Below are 21,444 nucleotides of genomic sequence, written 5' to 3' on the forward strand. Positions count from 1 at the left end.
TTTCTTCCTTTGTTCTTGCTATGGCTGGCCATAAGAATGAATGTGGAAGAGTTCAAATTGGCTTTATAAAGGAAAATATTAAATGGACAAAAATTTGTCATGTGTCACCATTCCATTGGGCCATGTGTCATAATTACCCATTAAGCAATCTCTCTCCACCATATAAATTTTCTCAATTATCCATGATAATATTAGGTAAAATCTATGTGCTGGACAAGTGTTGGGTGGTGTAAAATTACAATTTTACCCTTGGGGTGGCAAAATGACTATTTTACCCTTATGCTCAAAAAAATGTTGGACTTAAAATTTTTCACTTCTCAAACTCAAATTATACTCCAAATGATCAATCTTAGTCAAAATTTCATCCAACACTCACATCTTAACCTCGGATAGCAAACAGACCATTTTGCCTCTAGGTCATGAAAATTTTAATTTGATTCCAAATCAGTCCTCAAACTCCGAATCAACATTTTAAATCATTTTTGGGTTTTAAAATTCTCAATTTCATCTTAAAATCTCTATTTGGAGTAGTTTGAGGCTTAAATCAACTTAGTTGTACCATTTGATCCATTACCGTCCTTTAACGATTTTTGAGGTACTCAAGTAAGCAAACATGCATTCTTATATTGGAATGGCATAATAAACATATTGTAGAGCTGGGCTTGACAAATTTATTTTTTGTACTTTACGTTTTTATTTAATTTAATCTCTATGACATGAAACAAAAAAACTAGCATGAAAAAAAAGGTTTTTTCAAAATTTTTTTGAACTTGCCACATCATCGTTGCCATGTTAGCATGTTAATACCACACCATTGCCATGTCAACATAGTTTGATATATTAGAGCTACATAAGTGTCATTAACTGTCAATTTGGACGACGTTAAAGAGAGGGACTCAATTGAATAAATCTTAGAGTATTAGGGTTAAATTAACCAGTTTTGAGTAAAGAGATTAAATTGATAAAAAATCATAGTAAAAGGATATTTGTGTTTCTTTGACCAAAAAAAATCCTATTAATTTTATGTCTTAATACATTTTCATTTTAATAAAATTATATCACTATAAGGAATGGGTCAAGCCCGTTGGCCTATAAAAAAAATCAAACCAAGTCAAAATTAGAAAAAAGAAAAATTGGAAAAAACCGAACCCTTGGAATCACCCCGTGAAAAAAAAGACAAAAACAGAACAGGAAATCCCTTGTTCCCTTCTTAGGTTAGAAACTTCTCTTTGCGACGACGCGTGCATTTGAAGACAAGAAAAGGGACGCTCCGATCAAACAGCTCCTCGTCTCTGGCAATCTTCCAAATTCTAAATCGAAGTCAAATCAGTCTAATCCTCCTGTTCCTTTAAGGAATCAAAGAAAGAAAGAAAGAAAGAAGATGAAGAGAGTCTTCGGCGTTAAGAAAGACAAGGAGCCGCCGCCTTCGATTGAAGATGCCTCCGATAGGGTTTCTCTCTCTCCCTTCTGTGTTGATTTTAAAATTTTCGTTTGATCTGTTGATTTCTGACTTAGTATTAGGGTTTATCTGGTTGATTACAAAACTTAGTTTCAAGAAAAATTTCTATTTTTGAAATAATATGGTTGAGATTTTTTTTTTCAGATAAATAAAAGAGGTGATACGGTGGATGAGAAGCTGAAGAAGCTAGATGCCGAGCTGAGTAGGTACAAAGAACAGATAAAAAAGACAAGGCCTGGCCCTGCTCAAGAGGCTATTAAAGCTCGAGCCATGAGGGTTCTCAAGCAAAAGCGAATGTACCTGCTCCTTCTCTATCAAATTATTTACTTTTAATTTTCTTATAGTTCTCGTCAATGCTATTTATGTCAGTTTTAACCATGTATTATCTTTGAAGAATAGAAATTCTTAAAATAGGCATTATATTGTTCAGTGCATTATAATGGAAATTTAAACCAATGGTATGTTGCTTTATGGCAAGTTGTATGCTTTATGAATCATTGTCTGTTCTATCTGTTACTTGATTGAAATTTGTTGCTTAAGGTTGTATCTTTTTTTTTTTTTGGGTGTAATTTCTGAATATTATGTGCCATTTTATGTACGAATTTTTTTTATTTTTACCTCATGCTATTTTTGCTGATTAATTGGTTGAGTTTGAAATCATACAAAGTGCTCTGTTATTCCTTGTTCATCATATCTGATACTCATCGCTTCTGGTTAGGTATGAAGGGCAACGTGACATGCTTTACAATCAGACATTCAACCTTGATCAAGTTTCTTTTGCTGCTGAGGGTCTTAAAGATGCTCAACAAACTGTATGTGGCAACCTTTGACTTCATTCATAACTTTCAATTTGTATATCTGACATGTTGCAGTAACTAATAAGACACGTTTTTCCATCTAACATGAGATTGTTATGTGCTCATTCATTGGCAATTGCTCATCCACTCTATGTTTTCTGAGGAGCATTAGTGTAATTGTCATCGGCTATTTTTATAAGATTGGGTAGCTTGTACCAGTTATTAAATGTTTGTTCCATGCTATAGTGGTTTTACAGTAAAACATTTGTGTTTCTTGGTAGCGCCCAAAGGGGCACAGTTCAGGACTATTCAGGCGAAGCTTTTTCAGTTCCCTTATTGGAATCGGCTGCCTACCTCATGAGAGGTAGGAGATGAACCATTTGTCACTGGGGAGAGGTTTCTTCATTGAATATGTGATTAATGATTAATCTATACCCTGAATTGTTTATACCTGTAGGATATGGATGCCTTTGAACATCCATGCATAATAATGTACGAAGTACTGCACCTTATTACAAATTTCAAATCATGTCTTTTGTCTGTGCCAGATGTCAGCCCTGAAATCTGCTAACAAGGAGCTGAAAGGAATGATGAAGACTGTGAAGATTCAAGACATAGACGTGTGTACTCTCTTTATACTTTAAATTCTCCATCCTGCTTCCATTTTAAAGAATATCTTATTATATATAATTCCTTTTATCTATAGAACCTGCAAGATGAGATGATGGACCTGATGGATGTGAGTAATGAAATTCAAGAGACCTTGGGTAGAAGCTATAATGTGCCTGATGACATTGATGAGGATGAACTCATGGGCGGTAAGCTTTGACCTTACCTATAGTCACAAGCATGGATTTTAATTCTTTTTGCTTGGTTACATATGTAAAATTTGATAGAAGTATAGCAGCTTTTTTTTTCAACTGTAAGCATGGAAGAAGTAAATGATGGAAATTGGTGTTAGTATCTTTTTTATTGCTACTATTATTAAATTTACAAAATAATAACTTATACAACCCTATCAGCTGGAAAATCTTGACTTCTGCATGTGAAAGACACTTGGCTATGGGGACTTGCATTTATAGCTTCAGTGTTATGTGTGTTTGCTGAAAGACTTTAGGAACTGTCAAGAACTGCATGTGACTTAAATGTTTTTTCACTCTTTATATTTTTTTGCTGATCAATTTTGGATTGTAGAACTTGATGCTCTTGAAGCTGACATGGGAAGTGAAGCTGATGGCGTGCCCTCATATCTTCAACCTGATAAGGAGGAACCCGATTTGGATGCGGAGCTCAATTTGCCTTCAGCACCCTCAGGAAGTACAACAGCACCTGCTGGCAGGTCCAATGCTCAGGTAATGCTGTTACCCTGTAGTTTTAAGTCAAGTTTTAAATTATAATTTAATACAAGAATTTTTATAGTTTTGCTTTACATAGGCAGCACGGTGTGCTTAAAAATTGGGATATATGTACTGTTGATCCCATCCTTTCGTTGGGGTCCACTTTGCTCCCACTGTCCCTATTTTAACAATATGACAATAGTTGTTTTCAAATGACAGTAAGATTTATTGTATGTTTTATACTTCCATCAGTGCTCATTTTGTCTATTGTAAGTCCCTATGTTTTCTACACTTCTACCCATGGCCATCTTTGTAGTAACTGCTCTTGATAGCTGGCTTCTTGAGCTCATGTAATTTATAGTTATAATTGGTTTTTAAAGCTTGTAAAATAACTATATCTTGAGATTCGGTTTCATTTTTACATCAATCAAAACTTGTTTTAACTTTGTCGCTCAGCAGGCTGAGGATGAACTTGGGTTGCCAACTGTTCCTCGAGCATCTGTCCGCAGTTAGATGGTGTGCTGCTATGCATATAGGCAGAAGCTGGATGGAGCATGCCCTTGTAAACATATTGTGCAAAATTAACTTCTATTGAACTGCGATTTAATTGATTTTAGTGGGTTGGGATTTATAATAAGCATTACTGCATACATTTCATGAAAAGGGGTAAAATTGTCTTAATGGGAGTATTAATGTCTATGGTTGCGAGGATCACACTCCATGATGGAACCTTACAGTGGGACAAGTATGGAATGGTAGTATGTGGTTAACATATGAAATGTTGATGGGTTGTTTAATCAATTTTTTATAATTATTTACTTATTTTCGTTTTATCTGTGATGATCTTTAATGTGGGTGATTGAGAGCAAATAAAGCTTACAATTTCTCCTATTGAGACTGGCACTAAGGTCTACAAGCATAAACAGTCTACTCTCCATTCTAATTCTTCTTAATTGTCATTTGTGTGAATCATCATTAGAGATTGACAACTTCAACAGCTTGTGATTTGCTACAACCTATTTTGTGAAGAGGGTTGAATTGTGCCTATACTATTGTGATTTTGACGCCAAGGTATCAAGATACTATAAGTTTATCCTTTAGTTAGGATTATCTATAATAAATATACAAAGTAAAATTCCGTATATATACTATGATTGAATGCTTATTGTTTTGCTTGTTCCTAACAAGAAATTAGATGATCGAAACTTGGATTTTGTATTGAAATTATTTTGATTTATTTAAAGATAAATCGGATAATTCATAAGTAAATTTTAATTTACCAAATTTAAATATTATAGTGACAGGTAGGTTTTAATTCATCCAATGATGTGTCTTTGAGATAAGTAATTGAAAGATTAATTATATGATTAATTTAAATAGTGTCATCAAATGCACGCCACATGCTTCATTTTTTAAAAATTCTTTCATTTACTAATTGTTAAAAGACATGTAATATTTTGTAATTGAATAAATTTTTCTCATTCTACAGTACAATAGAGTAAAATTTTATATATATATATATATAGTCTAATGGATCTCATTGTAGTGGTTATCCCAGGAGTGGGCGGCTCGGCTGGGTCAGAAGGTCGGGCCTAAATTAGAAGGCCCCTACCCTACTTGACCCACAAAAAGTTTAGACTTGAACTCAGTTAATGCATTTTGATTTAATTTTAATTTAAAAATATATTTAAACATATTAAAATATTAATACAAAAAATACTAGTTAATATTTTAATAGTAAATATAATTTAGATTTTAAATGATCAAGTTCAACTGTAAACCTGACAATTCGGGTTAACGTGTCGTAATGTTAAGGTTAAATACGAACACGACACGTTTAATATTCGTGTCTTAAATTTAAAATATGTACACGTACACGTTTAATACACGTGTAATAAGACACGACATGATTAACACGTTTATTAAACGTGTCAATATACGACACGACACGATTTATAACACGTTTAACACGATTAACACGTTTAACACGATTAAATAAAAATATTTACAATTAAATATAATTTTATTATTTAAATTTAAAATCTATAATTATAAAAATAATTATAATAAAAAAATAATAATAATATCAAATAATCACCAAAAGTTAAAAATTAGAGTTGAACATGTATAATTACATTATACCTTTTATAAAATTAAAAAAAAAACTTATTAAAATAATTATTTAAAATTATTTATATAAAATTAAAATAATTTTTAACTAATAATTTGTAATAAGTTAATAAATGTATTACGTATACACATTTAAACTCGATAATACGATTAAACACGATAACACAATTAACTAAACGTGTTTAAGTGTGTTTTAAACGTATTTATTGTGTCAGACACGTTAAGACACGAAAAATTTTCATATCTTAACGTGACACGATTAAATACGAAACACCTTAAGATTAAACTCAAAATCTATTTAACCCATGTTTTCTCGTACTGTGTTAACATGTGTTCAAATTTATCAAGTCTACTGTTCAAGCACAATCTCTGCGCTTAGATTTCCAGACTGTCAACCTGATCCGTCCATAAACATCTCTGTTCCTCACCCCCAGAACCGCTGTTGTGCCTCTTGAATGTTCAGCCCAATTCTCACCCCACAACGGAAGACACACAAAATTGGACTGTCAGGATGTGCTGAAACTGCAGGGGCAGGTAAAGCTCTAAAGCACAGCCATGACCAACCATTCCCGTTAGGGCACAAGATTCTTAAGCCTTGTCAGAGTTTTTGCATTAAAGAAAAGCATGGCAAAAAGCCTTTTGTACAAGGCATATCTGGCATCAAAAACTAAGTTTGGTAAAAATACAAGTCTTGTTAGGTTATTATTAAAAGTATAAAAAAATGTCTAGTACGTTGTACCATGAAATTTAATCAATTAAGGTTAAGTTTTGTCATGTCTAATATCTGCCAAGTGACTAGTGATCGCGCTGCCTCAGGTGCACCACTTGCGAAAGCATTCATCAGTCTCTCATTTTCTTTCTTCAGCAACTGATATTGACCTGCAACAGAAAAGCATGATGACAGTAATTGAATGGAACATGAAATTTCTTCTACATTGTTGTAAGAGAATTGTTTTTTGTTTTGGTAAGAATTAGAACAATTGATATTGAATTCATGGATTCATCTTCTCATGTTAGTTTTTTTTGTTTTTATAATTGGGGGAGGAGGGATTCGAACCTTGCTTTCTAAATAGAGGATCATATACCAACCAACGAGCCAAATGCTCAAGTGCCTTCTCATGTTAGTAGTTGCTGAATGACGGAAATATTTTTAAGTTAACGTAAGAGATATACTCCTGAAGAACCTAAATCCTAAAGTTTTAAAGTGACAACGATTGTATCTCAGCCAAAGTTTTAACTCAATAGCTGGTATATGACACCTTTGTTTGACATCTTTCAAGCAAAGAATATCAGGATAGACAACAATAATATTGTGCATGTTATTTTTCTTCCTTTTCCCTTTCCTTTCCTTATTTCCTTTCAAAACCACTTGCATTTGATGAGTCGAGTAATATTCCATTGAACTTAGTATCCTAAGAAATGCTCTAATTCAAAAGCTATGTCAAAATAACAGTTTAAATTTACCAATGCAGCACAGGAATCAGTTGAAACCTTTTGCAACCACTGTTCCACTCATTTAGTACATGAGAGTGCTTTTCTAACCTAAAGCCATAAATAACTAATGCAATTTTAATATATGAATTTTTTTTTTGGTATACTTGATTATTGTAGTTGTCTTTTTCATTTAGGCAAAATGACCTCGAAGAGATTGAAAGGTGATAAACCTTTGTGTTATTTTGCCCAGACCACAGCTATTGAATTTCTAAAGAACCCAGGATAATCGACAGGATAACTCACCCTCTTTGATAAATATTTGGTCCTCCAGTGTGGCCAGTCTCTGCATTAATATGTTGTTCTCCATGTACAAAGCAACACATTGCTGATTCTGAGAAATAACTCTAACTTCCAGCTCTGTATTTAAAGTCTGCATGATGAAACATAGCCAATAAATTTCCTTTGTTTGGCAACAATGTCAGCAGCACCCTGTGACATTTCTATATGTACTATAATATTGAAGCTGAAGCAGTGTCAGCCAAGATAAAAATTCTACTAAGCTCAAATGATGACATTACAAGCATAATACTTTACAAAAAATTCCACATAGGTAGCACCTACAGTTACGGTGCAGGAACAGTTCTCAATGATTCAAGTACGAAGGCAGAGCTTCACAGTAAATGATACAATAATAGTAGGTGCTAAGCTTCTATAAAATATCTTTCTTTTCTATTTCCAGTAATCAAGTACATTTCCTAAGCTAAAACCTTGATGGGTATGGATAGAGTTATTTATCTTACTCAGCGCATATATCTTGAACATTATAACAATACCTAAGAAAATTATTAGGTTCTTTTAAAGATCATAAACAAGACCACTTGCCTGCAGATAATCATAAGAATAGATTAGACTGTAATATTCATTAATTAGCACAATTTAATCTAACGACATCTCCCAGAGCAATTACCTGGAGAATGTTTATAGTTCTTTCTAATTCTGCAATATACTGAACTTGGCGGTCCCTTGAGTGCTGCCATGAGTTCCTAAGATTTCATACCAGACAAAAATGCAAAAGCAGATATAAAACCCCTGTATCAGTACTATTACTTGTCACTTGAGCATCTTAACTTTGAATTCGAAAACTGAATATACATTATAACAGTAAAAGCATTTTAACAGAAGAACACATGCCAGTGGAAAATGATTGAATGTGAAGGGTGATGGATTACTGCACTGTCCCCCTTTCATCCCATCTTAAAAAGGGCCAGAAAGCCAACAATCTTGAAAGTTGGAAATACTACTACTGATACAATTCTTTCCTCCCTTCCAGAGCCAAAACCCAGAAGTGCATCTACTTCCATTTCCCAAGGAAAAAAATGGAAAAAAGCAAGCTAAACTTTATAAGGATGTTGGTTCAAAATAGCTTCTTAACAATACGAGATTGTACTGAAACTTCAACTGTGGCATGATACGGCTTGTGCTAGTACAATAAATAGTATTCTAATGCACTCTTCAGAAACTTGATTGAGAATATAAGCTATGAAATACTAGAAATAGTTAACAAGATGTATCCAAAAATACCAGGAAACAACTAGAGAAGCAAACTGCCATGGGTTCTAAAACTATATGAACTAAAAAGTCCTTCAAGGCACTATGGCCATGAAATTCTTACACAAAGAAAGGAATAGTAAATGTAAATTTGACATAATTATAAACAAAGGGAGCAAACACTAACCGTTTTACGGTCTTTGCTATTGCAGGCTCTCCAACTGATTGCTGCATATTCTGAGAAACGCTCTTTGATAATGCTGAGGCCAAGGCATAGTCTGAAACACTAGCACTTTTTCTCCTAGGAGAGTTAGGCCCGTACACAAGTGTTGATTCCAAGCCAGTTAAACCAACAGAATTCTCTTCAGCACCATCAGCAGCTAAACCCGGAATCCAGTCCTCAAAAAGGGCTTTTGACAGGGCATGTGAATCACTGACCGCCCGCCGAACGAGAGTTCCACAAGGATTTGCTTCTCCTTGTCTTGGCAGATCGTCCGCCCCTGCTGCGGCCTTTCCCTCTAAGACTGAGTTTTGGGTGGAAGGGTCAGGAGAACTAGATGACCTTTGAGCTTGGCTTGAGCTTGACATTTTGGGAATGAAGATTTACTATATAATAGATGAATAAAACGTCAAAAAAGGACAGACAAATTCAATTCGATAATGTCAGGGGCATCATTATATTATAATATAGGAATGCTTAAAACAGGAGGAAAGTTGTGAAGAATTTGTTCAAGTTAATTTAGTTTTAGTCCTTGGTATTATAAATGCAAAAATCAATGGCATAATAATGGTTACAAGATTATTATAATTTTCCAAAATAAAAAGCAATTTTCTGTTTTGCTGTCTGTTTGATTGGATTAGCAGAAGAGCCTATTTGAGACCTGAGGAAACCAGACCAACAGGAACAGGAAAACCCAGAATATATTTTGATGTTTCCATCTCTCTCACTCACTTTCTAGGGGAAAAAAACAAAAAAAAAATGGGAGGAAAAATCAAATTAAGAAGACAAAAATTCTGAACCAAAAAAACCCACAAGCCTAATTAACCTTTTGTTTGTAATATTGTTGGTAAACCGAAAAAAAAAAAAAATTAAAAAGACAAAGAACTAATGCAACAGTGACACTCAAAACAGTAAGGTTTACAGTTTTTACCAGAGATGAAAAGCAATATGAACCCTAAAAGACTCAAGCAAGTAATTTTTCTTTTATTAAAAATATAAAAAGAAAAGAAAACTCCAATCAAAACCCAATTTAACCAAACTCGAACGATTTTTTTTTTTTAAATTTTGATAGGAAAGAAAAGACAGTGTAAAGTTTAACTCTGTTCTGATTACGGGTTTCACCTTTTGTTCCATGTAAGTGCAAATATCTTGGGCAAATCACTTGTCTATTTCTATGTCTCTCATTTTCTATCTCTTTTCTTTCTTAATATATAAAAATTACGAGCAAAATAATATATTTTCTACCACTGACCGATTCCAGGACGGTACGGCAAGGCTGTGCCTTTGCCTTCCATTTTTTTTTTCTTTAAAAAATGAATAAGTAGTTATGATACTATATTATAAAATTTTTTAAATAAGAAGAAAAATAAAAGTAAAGTTGTCAAAAGACTAAATACTCAATTTGAAGTCAAAATCTTAGATTTTTATTAATTTAGGATTAAATATTTCAATTGTAATAATTAAGCATTAAATGTTTACAATTAAAGATTAAAATGATAGGTGTCTTACGCATGTAACAAACACGCATGACATGCACGTTGATTTGGATTTTTGCTTCTGACGTGGCAGGTGAACTAGATTTTTGACAAATGACGTTGTTTTGTTTAAGTAAAAATGATTGTTTTTTTTTTCTATTTGATTACTTCCATCGATTAAAATTTTTTACCATTTCGTTTTCCCACTATCGTCCTAAATTACCCACACTCTGCCTCTTTTCCTCTCTGATTGGTTTCCCTTTCCATTGTCTCACTGTCCAGTTGGGTATTTGTCGCCCTCAACTTGTTAGGCGTCACCTATTTGTGGTTCTTGTCGCTGTCATCTTGTCGTGTAAGATATGGAATAGTAGTTTTGTTAGAAAGTCTTTTTTGTCAAATAAAAATGTTCAAATTATGATGTGGCATGTAACAACTTTTTCATCATGACATGTAACAACTATATTTTTCAGCATGATATGTAATAACTAAATTTTCAATACAGCGTGTAATTACATTTTTCAACATGACGTATAACAACTAAATCTTTAACATGATGTGTAATAATTACATTTTTCAACATTGTGTAACAATTAAATTTTCAACATGACGTGTAACAATTACATTTTTTGGATAGTTGACTACAAGAGAGGCATAGTTGACTAAAGAAGGCCAGATTTGAAAAATACACACTTTTTGGAAGTTGATCGACTATAGGACGATTATACTCGATTATAGAAGTCCTAATTGAGAAATTTGAAGAACATAGTCAACCTTAGAAGCATTGTAGTTAACCCTCAAGTTTTAGCAATGGCCAAATTTGATTCCAACTTGTGTCTAATGGCTGCAAACCTTGCCCCAACTATAAGAAAATGCATTTAAGCCATTTTGAAGTAAAAAGACCTGAACCAAAGCTTCAAACCTTAGAAAGAATACCCACAAACTCATCATCACTCTTTAGCATCTTTTTTATCTTCCATCAAGCTATCAAAGTTGAATTCTTTAATCAAGCTAAAATTTCTTTTCTCACTACAATTAAGCTAAAATCTCTAGTATCTAAAGTTTGTGAGATAAACTTTTACTATTACTCCTTTGTACACACATCTTGTAAAGGTTCTAATTTAACTTTGAAAAGCTATCTTGTAAGGGTTATCGTTTCCCATTTAAAAAGCAAGAATTCCTTTGATGATTGTGTAAGGGTTATCACTTGATCTTGTAAAAAGTTGTTGTAAGGGTTACCACTTGATCTCGTTAAAAGCAAAAATCCGTTGTGGATTGAGTAAAGATTATCACTTCCTGTTAAAAAGCAAGAATTCTTTTGTGGATTATGTGAGGGTTATCGCTTCCCATTAAAAGGCAAGAATCCTTGATAGTGGATTGAAATTCTTTGGTTACCAAGAAAGTGGATGTAAGCATCGAAAAAGTTGAACCACTATAAATCGTTTGTGTTTTTCTTTAATTTCTCGCATTATTATTTATTGTTTATATTTACCTTAGGAAAATATATTTATATTAATTTGTTATTTTTCATTTAGGAAAAATATTTTACTTTTACCTTTCATACTAGCATTTATTTTTAAGAAAAATATTTTGCCTTGATTGATTATTTTTATACTTAGAATTTATCATTGAAAATATTGATTTTGATGTTAAAAAATATTTTTGGGTGAAAAAGTTTTGATATTTATACTTAAATTTCAAAGAGATTTTTAAAAATACCAATTCACCCCCTCTTAGTATATTGTTCATTGAGACTTCTATACTAACAATATGTAACAACTAAAATTTAGAACATGGCGTGTAACACTATATTTTTCAGTATGGTGTTAACAACATTTTTTCTAAAAAAAGTAACAATAACATTTTTCAACATGCCGTGTAACAAATATTTAGAAAATGGCATGTAACAACATTATTTTTTTAACGTGTCATTGATCAATAGGTTTAACTGTAAAGTGATGTGCTTCTTTGAATTTTTGGCTCAATCAAGAGGTAGCCTAAGGCCTGTGGGGTGTGGAAACTTTGACGCCATGCTCATGCCGCTCATGGAAACAACGCTAGAACATGTCTATAATGAATTTGATTAGAACAGTGATTGGCATTTGTCTTGCAAACTTCAGACATGAGTTAATACATTCCACAATGTTTGATGTCATAAGTTGGTATTGTCTTATCAATGACCATACATGTGCCCATCTTTGAGGAGAAGAGAGCTACATCGGAGAGGAGATGAAGCAAAATGGGTGAAATTAAGGGAAAATTAAGCCTAAGATTTATATCAAAATGGTGTCGTTTGGATAACATGCCAAGTCAGCTGCCATGTCATATGCTCACATGATTTTTGTCACGTTTGATACACACTCCATCCACCTGTCAACTTAGCCCTTAATTGTAAGGAATTGAAAATGTTTGGTTCTTAATTGTTACAATTGAAACGTTTGGCTTTTAATTGAAAAAGTACCCAAACGTTTAGCCTTAATTTGAACATCTAGCTTTTTCTAAATAAAGTTTCTACGAGTTCTCTGTTAAAAATAATTAAATAAATATTTGGATTGTTATACCATGCGCTCAAGGCTTTTAAGCATCCAAAGGCCCAAAGTCGATAAAGTTTCCCATGAAGATTATAATAAGGGTAGCATAGATTTTTCACCATAGAAATAGGAATGCCAATTGGGTACTTTGTAAACAAGTATCTTTCATTATTCGACTCGATTAAGTAAAATTAAGATGTATTATAATCAAATTATGATAGTAAAATCACTGCTCGTAATGGGTTCAGATAATGATTTTAAAGTATTAACTATTTGAATCTGATTATAAATAATAATTTTTAAAATTAAATTTTAGTTATAAATTTTTTGTAATTAATTTATTACTTACTAAAATTTATTAATTTATTCTAATTATGATTTTAAACTTTAATTTATTCTTTTATAAACTTTTGACCTTTTTCAATAATCACCGACCTTACCATTGTCATATTTGTTTTTCCTACCTTTGTAGCTACCATTCCACCTCCATAACCAACTTCTAACCAAGCAACCCCACCATTTGCTTACTTTTTACCTTATACACCACAAGCCTAGTATCAACCTACCTAAGCCCTTGATCTATTAAGAAATATATCGGCATATTCAAATCAAAGAGAGAATATCTTCAGAAGAATATTTCTTATTTAATCTTTTTCTATTTTATTTTTTACTTTACTTGTATTCCACCGAAATCTAAGGTTAGAATACTTCCTTATTTGCTATTTACTTTACTCGCACACTAAGTAGGTTTAGGTCTAGTTAGCTATTATAAATAGCCCATTAGGTAGTCTTTCATTTGTATCGAGCAATTTAGTTCTTTACTTAGATTTGAGGTATTTTTTACATGGTATCAGAGCCTAGTTGTTCTTTCTTGTGAAAATTGTTTCCTATGGCAGAAAAACAAATAAAAACCCAAGTAAAATCTTCTACCAAAACCATGAATAATAAACCACTCCACTATCATCTGAGTAATTCTAATAAACCAAGTGGTTTCTTGATATCCCATACACTAAAAAGACCCAACTATTCAACATGGAGGAAAGCTGTTGTCAATGCATTATGATGGAAACACAAGCTGGTATTCGTGGATGAAAAATTACCGAAACTAGAAAAAGGAGATCCTAGAGAGGATGATTGGCTAACTTGTACTACTATGATAATAGCATGGTTGTTAAACTCACTCAATGAGGAGTTACGTAATAGTGTTGCATATCATGGCATTGCTTATGACATTTAAAGAGATTTGGAATAGAGGTTTTCACAAGAAAGTCGACTTCAAATTCAAGAATTAAAAAGAGAAATAGTCAACACTAGACAAGGTGAATTGATAATCTCAACTTATCATACAAAAATGAAAGGACTTTCGGATCAACTTAAAAGTTTTTCCAAGTTTCATGGATGAGGATGCAAGTGTTGTACGTGTAAAGTCTTGGCAAAGGAAAAAAAAAAGAAAAATTGCATTAGTTTCTAATGGTATTGAATGATTCTTATTCTGTTGTAAGATCATGTTAGTGTAGACGTCTCAATAAGCAATATACCAAGGGGGTGAATTGGTATTTAAAAATTCTTTTGAAAACTACGTATAAAAATCAAGACTTTTGTAACCAAAAATTTCTTCTTATGTCAAAAACAAAGTGTGCGATTTTCCTAAGCAAGTTTTTAATAATAAATTGAAAAGAACAAATAATAAATCAAGGTAAAATATTTTCCTAGTCCAAATGCAAGCAAAGCATAGATAATAAGTTAAGATAAAATATTTTCCTAAGCTAAATTCAGGCAATAAATCACAATGCGAAAAGATTAAAAGCAAGACACTAAATTTTTATAGTGGTCCGATTTTCTCTAGTACATGCATCCACTCCCTTGGAACACCAAGGAATTTCAAATCCGCTAAGGGAAATAAGCTTTTTATGCGATCAAGCAAAACCACCACAATAACTTTTTACGGGATTAAGTGAAACCTTTGCAATTTTTTTTCACGAGATCAAGCAAAATCCTTTGAATGCTTATTCACAAGATTAAGCAAAACTTTTCAATAATGGTTTTTCATGAGGCTCAACCATAAACCCATAAATAGCTTTTCAAGGTTAAGCTACAACCTTTATAATGGAGTACAAAGTTTCGCAAGAAAAATGCCTTTATAAAGGCTGGGCGCTAGGAGTTTAAGCTTAAGTATAGTGAGAGAAGAAATTTTAGCTTGAATGACGTAAGTTTTCAACTTTTGTAAGCTTGGTGGAAGACGAAAATTAAGTTAGAGAGAGAGGATAAGCTTTTGGAGGTCTTTATAGGGTTTGAAACTTTATCTCTTGTCTTTTCTCTCTTCCAAATGACTTAAAAGCATCTATTTATAGCTAGTGCGAAGTTTGAAGCCGTTAAACACAAGTTTGAATCAAATGTGACCGTTGCTAAAGTTCGAGAGTCGACTATAACACATTTAGGGTCAATTATTGTTGTTGACTTCTCATGCAAGTGCACGTATCGTTAACAAGTAATATAGTAATGAAGTAGAGTATCGATCCCATGGAGAATTGTTTAATTCCTACAGTTAACTACTAAAATTATAACACCATAATTTTATCCAAACAATTAAAATAAAAAAAGAAAAATTAAAACTAATAAACTAAAACTAAAATTAAAAAGTAAATAAAACTCACTTAACTACCAGACCTAAGATTATAATATCCCTCAATACTTCATCTGATTATTATCTCTCTCTCCTAACATAGTTTAATGGATTAAATTGCTAAACTAGAATCCTAAATTATTTATAAGTGTCTGTCGAGTTTCTCATAAAAATACCTCTCCTAACTAATTTACTATATATCTATACAAATTAAATTGAAGAAAGATTCATTAAGTTTGTGCTCTAATCCTAGCTACGTATGGCTTATAGGTGTATGTCTACCCTATATGCAAATTAAACCACCTAATCAACTAAGTGTATTCCATCATACGTTATTTTATTCAAGATCTACCTAAATCTCTTTCGTCAAAGTTTAACCTAGGTTTCCAATTCAATCTAATTGGTGATCAGGCAATTAGAAGCATTGAGAACAGAATAAAATAAACAACTTAAATCTATCAAACATAAGTAAAAGAGAGATAAACAATTCAGACTATATAATGAGTTCAATCATAATCTTAGATTAAAAATTTAGTTTCCCATCAAGTCACACATTATCATCGAATAAAGTTTAGACAATAAAAACAAACTAAGAAAATAAGAAAATAATCAAAAAGATAAAACTCAAGAATTATAATCTTGATCTTCCAAGTCTTCTTGAATCTTTTAGAATCTTCTCAACTTCAATGATTTTGTGGCTCGACTCTCAACTTTCAATCTGGTGTTTTTTTTTTCCTTTTTTCCCCTTTTTTCATCTGAAAGGTTGTTTTTATAGACTTTAGTTAGGCCAAGTTGGGTGTAGAAAGAAGTCAATTTCAGCTGGGATTTCCTTATCAGACTATGTAAGTTGCAGCTTTGCCAAATTAATTAACAGAAATCATAATTGCTCTAGGACTACTACAGTGTGTCAATTTCAACAAGATTTTTAACCATCTTCCATACCTAACTGGGTAAAGTGGTAAACATGAAAGTTTTATATTTTTCTCTTATCTTTTCAATGGTCCAATAATCGCTTCATTTGAAGCTTTGTAGAGAAAGTTATGGCCAAAATACTAAAACATATGCATTAAAAGTCTTCACCTCGAAATTGCTCTCCTTCTTTTACTAAAATTCTTCTTTCAAACTCCTATAAAAGCACAAATAAATCAATAACAACCTATCTTCTCCTCATTAACACCAAATTAAGTATAAAATTAACCATGATTAGATTGACTCACCTAAAATAACTAATTTAAAATAATTAAATAAAATCTACTAATTTCTATGCATTACTACAAAAACTAAGCTAAATTATTATCAAAATTAAGCTCAAATAACTCTATATTAAGATTTTGCTAGTCTTCGAGAAAAACATAGAAAAGAAACTAACTTACGAAAATGAAATTCAGTTAATGAAAACTAAAATAAATATAGTTATTACTACTACTACTACTACTACTACTACTAGAGATAAAGTGCACCAACTCAATGATTCTCCTTATAGTTTTCTCAAAAGTATGTCTATCAATCATTAACCTAAAAAAATATATAGGCATCATTTAAATTCATGTTTCAATTATAATGCAAGCACATTCTCGAATGGATTTTTGTGCGTGTGTAAAGTTTTTTACCAAGAATATCATGACATCCGGATGAGTTTATGGCAATACAAATTTTAAATTAGTACTAGATTTCCATAGGTTTACTTTTCATCTCTCTCTCCACTAATGTAGACCAATACAAAGCTAGGGATCAATAGGACTTTATAAAGCTTGTAATGTATGGCTAGGGTCAAGGTATGATAAAGGATATTAATATGGCTCAAATCACCCTAAGCACGTAATTATTCTAGGACCTATATATAGAACTCTATTTTCTTTCTCCTAGTACACCTTTTCTTCCACATTTGAACTTTTCTTTTATTCAACACACTTTTTTTTTCATAATTTCACAATTTCACACCCTCAAACTTATTTTCTTTGTATTGTAGGTAGTGGGGTTATTTTTTCATATTTTGAACTTTTATTTTCATCAATATCACCTTTCTACCTTTTTCAACATTTAGCTTAATTTATATTTCCTAAAACAATATACAAGCTTAGGAGTGAGGGTTGCAAAATTAGAAATTTTATTTTAAGGCTAGGCTTAATATTATGTAGTTAAACAAAGAAAAGAGAAATTAGGCTCAAAAGGGGTATACTAGGGATAAAAATTTAACATGGTTAGCTTTTTAGGCTCTAACGGTCTAAAGATGGCCTAAATCATCTGCCTAATTAAGTATTGCCTAAGATTTCACCTTGAGAGAAAATTAAGGAAATTTTAAAATTCATGATATAATCTAAAATTTACATAAATATAAACCTTCTCTAGATATTCAGAATAATTCAAAGTAAAAGATATAGTGCTCAAAATTGTGGAAATCACATTCTAACAATGATACTTAACAAAAGATTATCATGAATCCAAACAAAAACCTTATTCACCAAAAGTTAAGAATTTAAGACAACTAGTTATCATCATTGGATAAAAAAAATCATTGAAAAGAAATTGGCACAACTTTACTCTAGATTCTTAAGGTTCAACAATAAATAAATTATTTTACCAACTAATCCTAAATTATTTATAAATCTACATAAACATGCAAATTAAATCTAAACTTCCACAGGATATTCATCACCAGAAAAAAAAATTCACCCCCCCAAACTTAAACTAAACATTGTCCTCAATGTTAGAAAAATAAAAAAGAAAGGTAAAGAATACTTCCCTGATGATTGGATGAATTTTGTTGAAGCTCTAATCTTCCTCATTGTTATCATCTTCATTATCACTTTTTAGGAGGAATTTTTTTTGTTTACTACAAAAAGAAAATAAATAAATAATTAATTAATTAATGTAGAGAAATAAAATAAATAATAAATAAAAATAATTTGAAAAGAAAATAAATAAAGAAAAAGGTTTTTTTTATTGAGTACTAGGTAAATGGGTAATGGAAAGTCCAAATAATAAAAAGGAAACGGGTTTGGTCAGTGGGCTGCCCAATGTTGGTAGCCCAATGTGGTGGGTAGTGGGCTGCCAATTGGTAGCTCAATTCAGGGGGGGGGGGGGGGGGGGGGGGGGGAGGGGGGAGGGTTGGGGGGGTGGTGTGTCCTACCCCATGTGGGAGCCATGGCTCACATCCAAATGGCCCTTTTTTTTTTCTTTAACACGAAGTCGCGACTTCGAGCTTAGTGAGCTGTGACTCACGTTGTTTGCACCTCGCGAAGCCCCGGCTTCTCATAGTGGGAGCTGCGACTTACCACTTTTTTTTTATTTTTTTTGAATTTTTTTTAAATATATTTTTTTCTTGAATTTTTTTTTGAATTTCTAAAAAAATTTTTTTTTCATGAATCTTCACAAATAAAAGAGAGTGTTAATAATTTAATAAATAAATAAATAAAAATAAAAGAAAATAAAAAAAGTAAGTTAGAGTGTTTGGGTTGCCTTCCAAGAAGTGCTTTTTTATAGTCACTAGCTTGACTATGGTATCCCCTTCTGCACTACTTTATATGGCTAGAGATTTTCTTTATTGACCTTGATTGCTCCGGTAAGTCCACTAAAAATCTCGATAACATCATAAGGATGAATTTTTACCACCTTAAACTTGTTCCCCCAATATGGTCTAAGATTCAATGGCAAAAGATGGTGTTATGAATCAGAAAGTATTACTCGCTGTCCAACCACAAAATCAAGATAGCTGAAAAGTGGTGGTGGTTTTGTCTCAAGAATTGGCACCTGCTCCGTGACTAAATCAAATCAAAGTGGTGGTGGAATAGGCTTACCTTTACCCTCAGTGACTAAATCCACTTTATAGCAACTATCTGTATAGGGATACTTAGTTGCATTGAACAAATTAAATACCATTTCCTCCTCTCCAACTCTGAAAGTTATTTTTCCATTCTTCACATCAATAATTGCTCCAACTGTAGCTAAGAATGGTCTTCCTAAAATAAGAGGAGTTTCAACATCATCTTTAATCTCGAGCACAATGAAGTCTATTGGAATGTATAAATGCCCAACTTTAAGCAAAACATCCTCTATAATCCCAATTGGGTGCTTGATTGTTCTGTCTGCTAATTGCAAGGTAACTATAGTAGGTTGTATATCTTGAAATCCAAGTTTCTTGGCAATAAACAAAGGCATTATTGAAACACTAGCACTTAAATCACATAAAACTTTAGAAATTTTAAAACTACCAATAGTGCATGGAATAGAAAAACTCCCTAGATTTTTAAGCTTTGGTGGAAGCTTATTCTGGATTATAGCACTACACTCTTCAGTAAGTGTAACTGTCTACTCTTCCAATTTTCTCTTTTTGGTTAGGATGTCTTTCAAGAATTTAAGATAACTTGGCATTTGTTCTAAAGCTTCAGCAAAAGGAATATTAATGTGCAGTTTTTTAAATACCTTAAGAAATCTCTGAAATTGTTTGTCAAGTTTTTGCTTTTGAAAACATTGAGGAAAAGGTGGTGGCGGTGTGGGAGTAGATTGTGATTTTTTTTTTTGAATTTTCAACAGATTTTTCAACCACAATGTCTTTTTCAGTATTTTTTTCAATTTCTTTCTCATCAGATTGAATTGAAATCTCAAGATTTAATGCTTGATTACTTACCTCTTTACATACCTCTTTTTCATTACGGAGAGTAATTGCCATACAATGTTCCTTTACCTTCTCTTCTTGGGTTGGGTTCAGTATTACTTGGTAAGGTACCATGAGGTCTAGTAGTTAAAGCACTAGTAAGTTAGCCTACTTGTATCTCAAGATTTCTAATGGAAGTTGCTTGATTTTGAATGGAGGCATCAATCTTTGTCATGAATTGCATGAACATATCCTCCATTGAAGGCTTTTTCTCTGGCATAGGAGCTCTAGATGAAAATCTAGGGGAAAAGTTTGACTTAGTCGTTGATGCAGACCCTTGGTTGTTATTCTATGAAAAATTAGGATGATTCCTCCAACCAGGATTATAAGTGTTGGAGTAGGGATTGTTCTATTGCCTATTTCCAAAAAATTGACAAGACTCAAAGTAGATGGGACAATTGTCATTGAAATGTCCTTCCCCACAAAATTCACATGTCATAAAAGAGTTCCGAACAACATTAACACTCAATTTATCTATTTTCTTTGTGAGAGAGGCCAATTGTGTAGAGACAATGTTTATCACATCTAATTCATGAATTACAACAATTTTTCTTGCACCCAATATTTTAGATGGCCATTGATAATTATTGGATGTTATCTCTTTGAGCAAATCATAAGCCTCATCAATGGATTTACTCATAAGTGTACCTCCAGCGGCAGCATCAATGGTAGTTCTAAAAGGTCCCAGCAAACCATTATAAAAAGTCTGAACTTGCAGCCACTTAGGTAATCCATGGTGAGGACATCTTCTCAACAAATCCTTATATTTTTCCCAAGCCTCATATAGTGATTCAGAATCAAATTGCATGAAAGAAGTGATATCATTCCGCATCTTTGCTGACTTTACAGGTGGGAAGAATTTTGCTAAAAATTTTTGAGCCAAATCATCCCAAGTATTAATGGAACCAATAGGAAGTGAATTTAACCAACTCTTTGCTTTATCTCTCAATGAAAAAGGGAAAAGCCTCAATCTTATAGCATCATCAGTAACACCATTAGCCTTGAATGTATTGCAGATTTTCAGGAAATTTATAATACGAGCATTCGGATCATCATTAAGCAAACCCCCAAATTGAACAATAGTTTGAATCATCTGAATGATTGATGGCTTAATTTCAAAATTGTTGGCTTGAATAGAAGATCTTCAGATACTAGAGTGGAGATTTTGTAGTTGTGGGACTGTATAATTGTCACGATCCAAATTTCGGGCCATGACCGGAGCATGGGCCCAATGGACGT

At 32.4% G+C, this 21,444-nt stretch overlaps 2 protein-coding genes, 1 non-coding gene and 1 pseudogene across 5 annotated transcripts; 2 read left to right on the forward strand and 2 right to left on the reverse strand.

Annotated features, from left to right (window-relative positions):
• Positions 1-1,121: 1,121 nt before the first annotated feature.
• Positions 1,122-4,426, forward strand: LOC18586845 (vacuolar protein sorting-associated protein 60.2-like). Of its 2 annotated transcripts, none has more exons than XM_088802759.1 (7): positions 1,122-1,450; positions 1,604-1,755; positions 2,178-2,271; positions 2,805-2,876; positions 2,963-3,074; positions 3,451-3,608; positions 4,050-4,426. In XM_088802759.1, the coding sequence occupies exons 1-7, from the start codon at positions 1,382-1,384 to the stop codon at positions 4,104-4,106; spliced, it is 714 nt and encodes a 237-aa protein (XP_088658885.1). In that variant the 5' UTR covers positions 1,122-1,381; the 3' UTR covers positions 4,107-4,426. The 2 variants fall into 2 exon arrangements, with proteins under 2 accessions (XP_088658885.1, XP_007010475.2); XM_007010413.3 differs by having other exon boundaries at positions 1,124-1,450; positions 4,053-4,426.
• Positions 4,427-6,308: 1,882 nt separating this feature from the next.
• On the reverse strand, positions 6,309-9,735 carry LOC18586846 (bZIP protein). 2 transcript variants are annotated; one of them, XM_007010414.3, is made up of 5 exons: positions 8,893-9,735; positions 8,125-8,200; positions 7,461-7,587; positions 6,463-6,602; positions 6,309-6,377 (listed from the first exon to the last, which is right to left on the reverse strand). In XM_007010414.3, exons 1-4 carry the CDS (start codon positions 9,291-9,293, stop codon positions 6,475-6,477), a joined length of 732 nt encoding a protein of 243 aa, XP_007010476.1. In that variant the 5' UTR covers positions 9,294-9,735; the 3' UTR covers positions 6,309-6,377; positions 6,463-6,474. The 2 variants fall into 2 exon arrangements, with proteins under 2 accessions (XP_007010476.1, XP_017984143.1); XM_018128654.2 differs by having other exon boundaries at positions 6,309-6,602; positions 8,893-9,733.
• A 9,587-nt stretch (positions 9,736-19,322) lies between these two features.
• LOC108663630 (uncharacterized) lies at positions 19,323-20,135 on the reverse strand (annotated as a pseudogene).
• A 798-nt stretch (positions 20,136-20,933) lies between these two features.
• LOC148760412 (small nucleolar RNA R71) lies at positions 20,934-21,040 on the forward strand. Its single transcript, XR_016023319.1, has one exon. It is a non-coding gene; the product is annotated as a small nucleolar RNA R71 (small nucleolar RNA).
• Positions 21,041-21,444: the final 404 nt, after the last annotated feature.

This window comes from Theobroma cacao, chromosome 10 (genome assembly GCF_053813885.1).
Source record: "Theobroma cacao isolate CCN51 chromosome 10, ASM5381388v1, whole genome shotgun sequence".
NCBI classification, from domain to species: Eukaryota; Viridiplantae; Streptophyta; class Magnoliopsida; order Malvales; family Malvaceae; genus Theobroma; species Theobroma cacao.